The 12,676-nt window shown below is 39.6% G+C and overlaps 1 protein-coding gene across 1 annotated transcript in view; it reads right to left on the reverse strand.

Moving 5' to 3' along the window:
* Window positions 1-12,352, reverse strand: part of abca3b (ATP-binding cassette, sub-family A (ABC1), member 3b) — a 29,187-nt gene extending 16,835 nt beyond the window's left edge. Inside the window, exons 1-7 of the mRNA XM_061065620.1 lie at window positions 12,082-12,352; window positions 10,823-10,914; window positions 7,244-7,490; window positions 3,435-3,562; window positions 2,026-2,191; window positions 297-556; window positions 86-202 (exon numbers count right to left, since the gene is read on the reverse strand). Of these exons, the coding sequence (XP_060921603.1) occupies window positions 86-202; window positions 297-556; window positions 2,026-2,191; window positions 3,435-3,562; window positions 7,244-7,490; window positions 10,823-10,876 (972 nt within the window). The 5' untranslated portion in view covers window positions 10,877-10,914; window positions 12,082-12,352. The remainder of the gene's footprint in view (window positions 1-85; window positions 203-296; window positions 557-2,025; window positions 2,192-3,434; window positions 3,563-7,243; window positions 7,491-10,822; window positions 10,915-12,081) is intronic.
* Between the last annotated feature and the right edge of the window lie 324 nt (window positions 12,353-12,676).

Consider the following 12,676-nt stretch of genomic DNA (forward strand, 5'->3'; position numbering starts at 1 on the left):
GGTTCTACCGTTTACTTTTCTAAGAGGCCGGAGAGACGTGCTGGAATGTGTTTTATGTAACAGGGATTCAGAAAAACAATCTCACCTGGATACAGAGAAGCAGAGTGACCAGAAAGACTGAAATGGAGAGGAAGAGGAAGAACATGAGGAACCAGGCGCTCCAGTGGAGCCAGTTACTGAGACCCATCATCCTCATATACTCCTGAAAAGAAAAAGAACAACAGAAAATGATCAGAGAGGCGGTCAGTTTTTGTGTGTTCTGACTTGAGCCCACAGAACGGTCCACAAAAACACACCTTGAGCTTCTTTTCCTTCTCCTGCACCACAGCCCGAACTATGTTGAGAGAAGTGTATGTAAAGCTGAGCACCAGCAGTAGAGGCAGTTGGTTCTGAATGGCCAGGATGAAGACGTCATAAATAAAGGCAGGGTAAGGGAATCTGGACAGGACCACTCTGATCTGTCGCAGCAGAGGGGAAGCTGCAGTTCTGTTGTACGAGATCATGATGGCTCGATCCACTGCATGCTGCACAGCCAGGAATCCCTCTCGGAAGTAACCTTATTGGAATAAAATGAATTCAAGCATTTATCAGCCATTGTATCATCATTAATTAGGGTCTGAAAAGTAAAGACAATTGGTAAAATGGAACGTTCAGATTGACATTTTCAATTTTCTTTCAAACTTTAACAGCTTAAGAGGCCCTGAGTCAGAAAAGTGGAGCTGCAGTCATTACTCATTCTGCATGTGGAGGTTGGAAATCCATATTCATGTGACTCTAAAAGATTCTATTATGCTGCCAGAATGACTTTATCTTTTGAAGCACGCCTCTCTATGCCATTACAGTTAACACTCTACTTCAGAACTTCATGATGAAAAAAAAAAAAGGGTTTAGGTTTGATTATGGAGAGCAGAACTGTAGACTCCTCTCGGCCCAAAATCATCACCATCACGTAATTTAACCTCGACAATGAGGGCCCAGGTGTCCGATCGGATCAAATCTTGAAATCAGGTTGTTGAAACACATCCCGGTTGTCCAATTAAAACCTTCAGTTTGTGTTTTTAGAAACTTCGGAGTAGAACTGGGAGATCTTTGATCCAAAAAATGTCTGCATAATCTTGATTCCAGCAACAGGGGGGATTTCCGTCCTGATTACAGGAAGAAAATGTAGGTATACTTTTCAGTAGATCAAACACAATATTTTTACTTGATGTTGACACTTATTTTGCTCTTGAATTAATGTATTGCTTCAGTGACATGGTTAATAAAGCTGAAATTAGGGTTTTTTGTTTGTTTTTGAAATTTGGGATTTTGCATCCATGAATTAATTCACCCTTTAATTCAGCTGTTTATATCAGACGTATGATATTTAATTCAAATCATGCTGTAAGAAACTATTAGTTTGTTTGGATTTCTGCGCCCCCCTTTGGATGAAGCGTTTACTATTAAATCCCATTTAGAGCACAGCTAATCCGGAGTTGGTAATCCCTCAAAGTCCCCGTCTTGAGAAGGTGGATCCTATCCAGTTTTTCTTTGCAAAATTCAAAAAAGGATAGTCTGGTCATAGATAGACAAAGAGAGGATTCTCCTTATCCAGATGAAACCTTCTGAAGAGCCGTGCTCTGGAGGATCAGAAGCGCGACAGAGGTTATTATTCTGTATTTGATGCCTCCATAACAGAGCCTGACACCTCTTAAAAGCCCAACAAAGGAGGAGGGGGCACAAGGCACAACACAGATCACGCCAAAGATGTGTAAGGCAGTGGTTGCCATGGAAACACCTCCTGAAGAGAGGCCTCATGCTCCAGAGTAGTGGGAGAGAAACAGCTTTTTTATCAATCACGCTGCCTTCTGGCATCTATGTAATATTTCTAATGTGGGCAGCTCCACCAATGAAATGTGAAGTTTTAATGTCAGACTATAAAAACTGTGACCAAGGTTTAGTAGGATGTATTGGATGTATTGGTTTGGAAGACTGTATGAGACTGACGAGCCGGATCATCAGGTAGCCGGAGATGGGAGTTCTCACCAGGTGTGCCTCCTTCCTTGTCGTACTGCTCCCTCGGCCCTGGCAGCTGAAAGAGGGGAAAGAGGCTAAGCGTGTGCCAGTCCAGGTCACTGTTCGGGTTGAGCTCCGACTTCTCCTTGGGTGGGGCGTTGCGCGGGGTGAAGGTGAACCGCAGATGGTAGCCCACCTGTACATGAGTGAGCATAAAGGGGACTATTTATTAACAGAGCTTCAAATAAGAGCACCAGATTTGTTGTTGATTCAAAATATTAACAAAGGTAAGTAGAAGCCTAGCTGAAGAAGTTAGCAGTATATTTTGATGAATTAGATACATCTTTGTGGGTTGAGTGTCAAACATATTGCAGCAAGGGTGAAGTGATGATTAATTTGAAGGAGGCAGAGGGAGATAGACAAGTAGAATACGACTGAAAAGAAATGTGGTTAGATGTATATGAGCAGATGATTCAGCCAAACATGTGGGATCACATCTCTCTCCTCCTGTGAGCTCCATATAGTCTGTAAAGTCTGCACGACACTTCCTTCTCACTCAGTATATTTTTCCCTTATGAGATTAAACTGTACAAACCTGTAAATTTATCCGTCCCGTGTCAAGTTTTTCCTGCTACACAGGATGATAAGTTTCACTGCTGCTAGTTATAGTCATGCTAAACCATATGAACCCCCTTTACACTTTCACTGCACTCCTCAAAATGTTCTGACACTGTGCGAGTGGGATGCACAAACGGTCAAATCTGTTCCCCCCCAACTTTTTCTAAAAAGTCCTTATACATGTTGTAGGGGTCTTAATACATGACAGAGGACTGTTCCTGCTCTTTTTTCTGCACGCATAACCCAGCCGACCCCCTCACTCAAACCCAATGGAGTATAAAGTTGTGAGAGTGTGCACAACAAAGATGATCACCCACTGTGAGGTACATATGTGACAGTAAGTTCAGGGCCTGGATGAAAACTGTCTCCAAAATGTTAAAAGTTACATTGTGCTGTTGTGCTTCGTTATAAAACTGACCAAAACATGAGCTTAACGCTTGAGACTCTTTATTCTATTTTTAAACCAGAAAACAACTTCTTAATGGGCGAGCAAACAATCAGTTGTTGAAGGAGGAGAACAACCTGCCTGAACCTGTAATACTGGTAACGCATATCATGGATTTAAAGTATCACATGGTTTTTACGCTATGACAACAGCAGTATGTTGGAATGTATTTTTAAAGCTTTCTAAGTATTCAAGTCAGGATTAACAAGGTCTGTTTCAGCTCAGTGTTCCTCAAGCAGTAATAAGACAAGAAAACAATGTACTGTAGTTGCAGCCACTCATACGGTGCAAGATTAAGCCATCTGTCTCTACTGCATTGTGTGTGACACTGTGTGTGACACTGTGTGTGACACTGTGTGTATTTTGGGACTTTCACCTTAATGGGCAGAGGTTCATCGTCATGGGTGAAAGGGTGCTCGAACACCACAGCCGCTAGTATCTTTCCTGACAGTGGGTCCTTCCTCACAAAGTCCTCAAACTGCTCCTCTGTCTCAAAGCCACGCACTAGGAAAGAAACGCACACACAGGCACACACATGCACACACAAAAATCACATTAGTGGCAGTATGGTATTCATCTCACGTACATCTGTTTTCATGGCTGTCTCATTGCCCGACCTTGGTGCTCCTGCTGATTCTCCCTGACTGCCAGGAAGTTTGCCGAGATGCTGACGGCATTCCGAATTAAAAATTATATTTTTATTCGACAGGTCAAATTCCCTCAAAAGAGTTCACCCACTTATATGCTTTTTGACATGGCTGATTTATCACACAGAAAGAGAAAAAAACCACTATCACAAACAGCTTGAGAAAACCAGTCGTAATAAAACAGAATAAAAACAAAGACGAGAACAATAACTGAAAGAAACAGATCTGTTACTTTTTCTTTCTTTCTTTCTTTCTTTCCTAAAGCTGGATTTCTCAACTGCAGCTTTTCATTCCTCTTATCAGGCAGACATGCAGGTATTCTGAGTCTGACAAAAGGACGCCGGTTTTACACACCGGTCCTTGGGTTAAATCTGGGTCAGTCCTATTAAAGTGAACAACAGCATGGAGACATTCAGAGGGCACAGAAGGAGCACAACCAGCTGCCAAACACAACAGTTTATACAGGCACCACTTCTCCTGCTATCTGCTTAAAGGTCACATATTATGCAAAATCTACTTTACCAACTTTTTCAAACACTAATATGTGTCCTTAGCATGTCTACAAACCCCCCAATTATGAGAAGGTGACACTCCCACAGCTAAGTATTTGTTCTGCCCTCTGAGTCTGCCTTCTCACTGTAAACAATAGGACATGGAGCGAGAAAGCCTGAGCCATCCAAGACCTTCCAGAGAGGGGCGTGGGGATCTCTAAAACTTATTTAAACTGGTTGAAAAGGAGAATAACATTTGACTTTTAAAGGTTAGTTTACTGTATTGATGATTATTACAGTTAAATTAGAGCTTTATTTGAGTTAAAGCAGTCATTAGTTTAAGTTAGAGAGTAAGTATTGGGAAATGGTTCAACCAGTAATACAGGATTACTGTATTTCAGTAAAGCTAAAAGATGTACCGCTTTGTCCACAGGGGTCGCCAAAAACAACACAAACTAAACGTTTCTCACGAGAGCTTTAAATGATTCAGCACCAGCTACAGTCAACGTGTTAACTGTTTAAATAATAACCATCCTAAAGTAATGCATGAGACATTTGAATTGTTGATTAAAATAAATAATTTACTGTTGAAATAATTGATTGCTAGCTCTACACAGTGTTAAAAAGTTTATGTTGCAAACAACCAGGATATGCAGTATGTCCAACTGTTAAAAGACTACTGATCATCTTTATAACACCCCCACTAGAACTAGAAACTATTTAGGCGTTGATACCTGCGGCTTCAGGCAATTAAGGCTGGCAAACACTGGTTTGATTATTTATTATGTAATCAGCTAGGTTTATTTGTATTTGTATTTATAGCTCAAGCTTCCCAGATAGGCAGGTCTACACAACAGCTTAACATCTTTCATTTGTTAAGCAACCAAAGATTTATATTACACAATGTAGGCTCTCATTTCATTACTCACTATTACACAATCTACTATGTAACACATAAACCAGCAGATTCAACAGCTTATACCTTTACACTCTACACATCATTTGTATTTTATCCCAGGGCTGTTAGTAAATGTATAAAACTCTGACATCAGAAATATCAAAGGGCTTTTAAAATGTCTTCAGATTCATCTGTTGAACAGGATTCTTTATTTTATTCAGAGCAAGAGGTCACTTTTTTTCTGTGTTCTGCTGTATGCATGACATACTAAAACTCAGCCTTGATCATATCCCCCCTCCACCTTTCTCTCTGAACACTAAATTATTCATGAATGGCTGAGCTGGGATCTCACAAGGAGAGACAACCTGCAGTCACACTCACACCAGTCTACCTGCTGCTCTATTTCTGCCTTCAGTCTCACACTGCTGCCATTCGTCTTTGCTGCTGATCTGTGAACATCAAAACAAATATGTAAACAGCCTGTTCACACACCTGACCGTCACACTGTGTCAGGTTTGTTTGCATAACTGGTCATGCAGAGGTGTGTGTGTGTGTTTCAGTGAGGAAAACAGACTCCGGTGTACGAGCTATCTGAACTCGCGGCTGATACAGTCTGACACCAGAGCAGGGTGCGGCCTGTTTGCTCCCCTGAGAGCTGTATCAAGAGGAACCAGTATTCCCAGCTGTGTCCCAGTTTACAGTCGGTATCTGGGCTGTAGTATTTAGTAGTAATCTAACTAGAAGCTCAGTTGGGAATGTAAATATTCAGCTTTGCAGGAATGAAATCCAGATTGTTAGAGCAACTGTTAAATACTTAATCACAAGCATTTCTGGAATATGATGATGTTACAGTTTCTTTAAGTAAAATCAACAAAATCCTTTTTATTTCAATTGACAACTAACATCAAAATAACACTGGTATTGTACATGCTTTTATACTTTCCTGTACTTCTTTATAATACCTATATGAACACTCTAGGGCACGATCGATATATGATTTTTGAGGCTGATACCAATATTGGGGAGGAAAAGAAATCAGATACCGATATATCGGCCGATATAGATATATACATTAAGTGTGTTGATAGCTCAAATGCACGAATCAAACACTTGAGGAAAATATAAATAATGAAGACAAGATGGTCACTCAACTGAAAAGTAACTGCACATGTACATGCACCACCGCTTAAAACTCTGGAGGGAGATGGTGTTTGTTGTAATCCATAAAGCACATTCTGCTAGTGTAAGAGAACTGCTAGTTTAATACAACGATACTCAAATGAAATGCTATTTGACTGGTTGAATAAATCTAGTTATATCGGCACATATCTGCGATAAAATTAGCCGATACCTAATACGCTAATATCGACCGATATTATCAGCTGGATGATTAATCACTTGGGCTCTAACACAGTCTGTGTTTCATATTAAAGCTTAAAATATGAATACAGAATTTAGAGATTAACACTAGTTCCTTTGTGAATTCATGTATCAGTCACATTCAGTATTGTTCAGTGAGTAATTGTTTTCAGTTTTATGGAATAATCTTCTTATATTAAGAATTTCAGACTTTTTTCTTAGTGTGAGAAATGTTTGAAATTCTTTAGAGCATAGTCATATCTAAAGGAATAGTTTTTATATTTTAGGGAATATGTTCAAGTATTTAAGACTCAAAATAAAAGATGAAGTTAAACTGTTATGTTGTACTTATGATCAGGACTGTAAACGGGAGGAATCAACTCGCAGGTGAGCCCGTCTAAAACCATAAACTCTCATTTCTGCACATCAGTGTTTGAAGACATCAAAGTAACAAAAGAAAAGGTATAGGTTTAAATGTGAAGTCAGGTAGATTGTGTTACCTTTAACCAAGTCATGCTACCTTTCCTCCCCATTTGAAATGTTTATGCTATCTTAAGCGTCACGGCTGACAGGTACTAACTGTATTGATCTTTTCTCCAAGTGCAAGTGTTTTCTCCCCAAATTATCCAACGATTCCACTGAACTCAAGAGCTGCCACATGTTAGATTAAATACAAGAAAACAAGAAACCCAAATAAGCTTGGCAATTAATGGACAGAGCAGCGTGTAACTGAATAGCTACTGCTGATACTTTAGTTTACAGAACTGTTTTTTCATTTTGCGTAACCTACCTGAGGAGAGGAACAGGCTCCCTCGCACGTACTCTGCCACCTGACGCACTGCGCTGGAGTTACTGGGCACATAAGCCAGCTGTAAGGGTCTGAAGGCAATCCTTGGTAGCCGGTCCACGGCGTAGCTCTCATAGACGGTGGCATTTGGGTAGTCCTTAAAAGGAACCTTCTGACGTAGCACAATGAGGATACCGGAGAAGAGCAGGGGCAGCAGGATCTCCACCAGGGTGACCAGGATTTGACGTTTCTGAAGAGCAGAAATAGAGATGATCTGTCATTCAGGGCTTTAAGAAAACTCTCTTAGAGCATATAATGAGAAAACCTAACCCTTGATAAACATTAATAAATGCAACTTTTTCACCACATGTTAGCAGTGTGCTGAAATTCTGTATTAGCTCCTCAGAGACACCAAAGTGACTGAAGTTCAGTTTCGAGGGCACTTCAGAAAAACTCAATATGCTTTGAATATATTACTACTAACAACAACTAATTTTCAACCCAGATGGGATCTGGGCATCCTTCTATTGTGTTCCTGCTATCCAGAATTTAAACTAGATGTTTTCAGAGACAGCTGAACCCCATCATAATTTATGTGATGGCCTCCTCCTGTTGAGTGATTGGAGTACAAAGGGACTTTGACAGTTATAGGACATTACAGTGAATCTCTGAGGGATGCCAATATCACCCCCCCCCCCCCCCCCCCAGTGACAGCAGAGGGTATTTAACCTGAATACCATTTGGGTATTAACTCAATTGTATACCTTTGATCTAATATTACACGTATTATATAACAGCATTGTTAGACTCATGCTGAAGTTTATTTGATGTTTTATGAGTTGCTCTAAACCTGTCTTTACTTTATAAAGTAAGGTAATAAATTTGTACTCTGTGGTTACAGTCCTTAGTGTTTCAGTAACCGAGATCTGTCTTAGACTCAAGGCTGGTCTAGAGACCCCTTTTGAAGGTCTCGGACGCTGTCTTGTCTCGGAATTGAAAGCATTTTTACTCTGTCTTGTCCCTTTTCTGAAACAATGAATAACTTCAATTCATTCGTAGTTTGATTTATTTCCCCCGGTCTAAGTGAGTGACAGGGGCCCTGAATACAAGATGATGATTTTTCATTGATATTTATGGTCTTGACTCGGTCTCACCCTGCCTTGGTCTTGACTTGGTCTCGATCCTTAAATGTCTTGTTCTTCTTGACTAAGTCTTACATGCCTTGGTCTTGATCCCTAAATGTCTTTGTTTTGACTCAGTCTCTCATGCCGTGGTCTTGGTCTTGACTCGGTCTTGATCCCTAAATGTCTTAGTTGTGGAGCACTCTAGTCTCGGGTATGTCTTGGTCTCGGTTAGTGTCGTCTTGACTACAACAATATGCTTAACACAGATCTACATGTGATGTATCTTTAATAACAAACCCACGAAAAGTCAACAGATTTTTATATGAGCAAAATGTCATACAGTGATTGTTTAAGACTTAACAGTTCCCCCGAGGAAAAAAATACAATCAATTGTTTAACTTCGATCAAGCAAACATTGATTTCAGTCCTGACACTAAACGCCTCAGGATACAGGACGATCAGTAGATAGTGTCTACAATACCAGGGGGACAATATCTGGCAACTCACTGTAACATTTAATAAGGCACAAAATAACAAACAGGCAACTGGCTTAAACACAACCAGACAGAATAGATTTCAGTAAAGTCAAGCTACGATCTAGAAATCATTAATCTTGTCAATTATTTCATTGAGTAAATAAACCGTTTGGCTCGATAGAAATGAGAATATAGTTCATTTAAAATGCTTCCCTTTACAGAACAGACTTTTCCTTGATTCCCAATATGGTCTAAACTTTTAAATGCTCTTGATTAACATAATGTTGTCGTAAACAAGGACAAATGAATGACGACATTTAAGAGTATAATCATTTTCTAAATGGGACCAGTTTTCCAAGGACACGTTCAAACAACTGAATGACCCAGATACATCAGGACTTTGCTGTTTTTTACAGCAGGCTTTTATAGGCCTTATGATGTCAGCACTTTGCAACGGAAGGTTGAATGTTGCAAAGCATGACATTTGGAAATTAATTTTAAGTGACAAACATTCACTGTACTGTGTTAGTGTTCTGCGGCCGAGCAACACCACCAAGACAGTATTTTTTCCTGCCTGGTCTTAATGGAGTGTCTGTAAACTCTCGACGACCACAACTGGAAGGGCAGTGAGTGGATAAAAAAACTAGTTGGAGCGACTTCAACACACCAGGCATGATCTGAAGCAGATAACCAAACTTGCATGAATAGCTGCAGGGTTGTGCAATGAGCAACTGATATTAAAGTTCAAAACTATGCAAGTTTCCATTCGGTGCAATTCACTGGTACTGTTTGGAGTACAAATTCTTTCCAATCTTCTGTAAACTCAACTAAGACGCTGCACTTGATAATGTTGTTTTTCATGCAGAGCAGTGCAAACTCTTAAAGTGAACTGTTGGTGTAGGACGCCACGTCTGTCTGGGAGGTTTTGAGTTATGATAAGGTGTTGAGCCAGGCTAACATGTTTACCGACTTTTAAAAAAGCAGGAAACAAATTCAGAGAAGTTATACCTAAATTATTGCAATAGCAGAAAAATCTTTTTACATGTGTATCTTCATTATTTGTATGACGCATTGATTGATCATAACCTTAACTCCACTTTATATTCTTGTATGCTATGTATTTATTTTCTTTCTATTTCAGTTTTTTTTTTGGCTTAAATTCTCAGTTTAATTTTGTGTATACATAAATATATACTGTACTGATGTGCGTGCTGTACTTGGGTGGCTGTATTTAAAATAAAATAGATGGAGTGCTGGTGGAATAGCAGTTAGTTTGCATGCCCCATGTACAGAGTCCTAGAAGCAGACAGTCCGGGTTCAATCTGACCTGTGGCTCCTTTTCCACCGGCCACTCCCCACTCTCTCTCTCTCCCCTCAATTTCCAACTCTATCAACTGTACTATCTCTCTCTCAAATAAAGACATAAATAACACACTCATACACACTCATGTGTATTTCTTCTGTAATATTATTGCCACTGATTAACACGTTAGAAATACCAACATCATGCACTTTGGAAGTACATGTCTGTTTTGTAATGATTAACAATAAGAAAGTGACAGTATTGATTATTGCTCATGATGTTTGTGTGACAATGACTTAAAGAAAAAAAAAAAGCAACAAAAGATACACACAGTGATTTCCCCTTCAGATAGCCATATAAGGCTGGGAAAGCATGCGACAGAAGCCAAAGTGTTGACCTAGCTGGAACCTGTGACACAACAACAGTGCAGCCCTGCTGTATATTAATCAGATCAATAAGTTTCCAAGTAGCTGGGTACCATCACAAGTCGCTGAAAATAAAATGTTAGTCAGTTTTCTGTATTTATGATGCCCCATAAAGCTATAACTTAACACGTACTGCCATGCAGGCGCCTGCTCTATAAACACAACTACTTTTGATTAAACACAGCTATAAACAATATCAGCACCTAATAAGGACTCAAACCAGCTGGGTGAAGATTAACCTCGCTCCAACTCACCTGCTGAAGATAGTTTTTCCACACCAGTAGTCTGAATTGTCGTATGATAGCCATTTTGATCGGTACACAGTCCAGTCAGCCCTCTACAGTGGCTGGAGATAGAAAAAAAAAAAGGGGTTAACAGTCAGCTTCACAATAGACCTGCTGTATTCACTTTTTGACAAGATGACGATGGTCTCTTTGAGCTTTGTTTGTGTTGTATTAAAACATTGTGACCCCCCTCCTTAAGGTTTCTGATTTCTGTTTCTATTTACCAAAAGAAAACAAAAAAGAGAAGTGAAATTAATCCATGTGCTGTATCATAATGAGCATCATGTTTAACTTGTGATCAAAACCTCTGCACAAAGTGGAAACTGTGAAAAAAAAAAACATTAGATAAGAAGAGGGGGCAAGTTTTACGAGTATAGTTCTAAGGGGAGAAAACTGGTAAATGAGCCAGAGATTTTAAAAAAAGCAGGTCAATGACATCCACATGATCCACCAGTTGGACAAGTCAATGGATTTCATTTCTTTGTGTGTAGAAACAGGAAATGGGAGGCACAGATGTCTATATAGGTGACACAATAGTTTACAAACTTCATTAACAGCTTAATTTGTCTTTAGTTTATTGACAGTGACATTTACAGATAACAATTTGGTACAGTCCAAACAGGAATGAATATGAAGATCAATATAGCCTAGAGTGTCTTTAAATGTTTGTATATTTTAAAGACACACTAGGCTTTGTTAGCCTCATGGGAGTTTCATTTCACAGCGCATGAGTTCATAAATGTAATAAAACAGGTCATTCTGGGACTGTCTGAATTTCACACTGGTGCCATTCATTTATTCATTTCCTTTCATGGCATATTAAGGGTCATCCGGATGTATTATTATTATTATTTAATACATAAGACCATGTGATACATACCTAGAGTGACTATTCCTTTACTAGTTTGTTCTAAATAAAGGAAAACAAACAAGAAACACACGCAAGCCATTACAGACGTGAACCTCTTCCTTATTGCTGAGAACGGCCTTGCTCTTCTCTGATTGGTCCGCCGCAGCATTTTGAAGCTTCTGATTGGACAGTCAACCTACCCGTCAATCCCTAAGGATTCTGATGAATGCTAATGATGAAGCTGAGGGAAAAAGCTAGGTATTCTAAAGATATAACATGCTCACTCTACGATATTGTTTCAATTGACACACTATTAACAAGAAAATGTCCCAACCGGTGTAACTCACTGGTGATTTATGAGATAAATGTTTCAAATTACCTCAGAAGGCAGGTTTCGTCATATGAACTTCACACGCTGTGGGTCCCTCTTCCTGGGAGGTGAAAACAATTCCTCCTTTTGTATCAAACCGACAACAAAACCATCACACCGGGGCTTCTTCTCTCTTCGCCGACACTGTCAAGGCTCTGCTAGCATTAGTGAAGCTCAGGTTGTCCGCAGCCGCTCAGTGTTTTCCACCTCCAGTTTGCTGCCTTCCTCTAACAAGGCGATGACTTTGCAGCAGCAGCGGCAGGATAAGCCCGTGAATTCATCGAAACGCAGCGACAACCGTCAACAAAACACCTCACGTGACCTCACTGGAAGCAGAGTGTCACGTGATCTGAACAGCTGGGCTTTTTTTAACATTTCCTCACCCAAAAATCATAATAGAAAATTATTATTTATTAACAAAAATTATAAAGTACGTGCTACAAACCTCTGACGTCCCTTTTACTATATTATTTCTCCTTTTTTTTTTGCATTTTACCAACATTTTCTAAAATATAAAGAAAATTAAATTAAAGGAAAACGCAAAGCAAGAAGGGATGACTGAAACAAGAAGCTGTGCTGTTCATCCCTATATTTACATTATTTC

This window comes from Labrus mixtus, chromosome 20 (assembly GCF_963584025.1).
Source record: "Labrus mixtus chromosome 20, fLabMix1.1, whole genome shotgun sequence".
In the NCBI taxonomy this organism is placed as follows: Eukaryota; Metazoa; Chordata; class Actinopteri; order Labriformes; family Labridae; genus Labrus; species Labrus mixtus.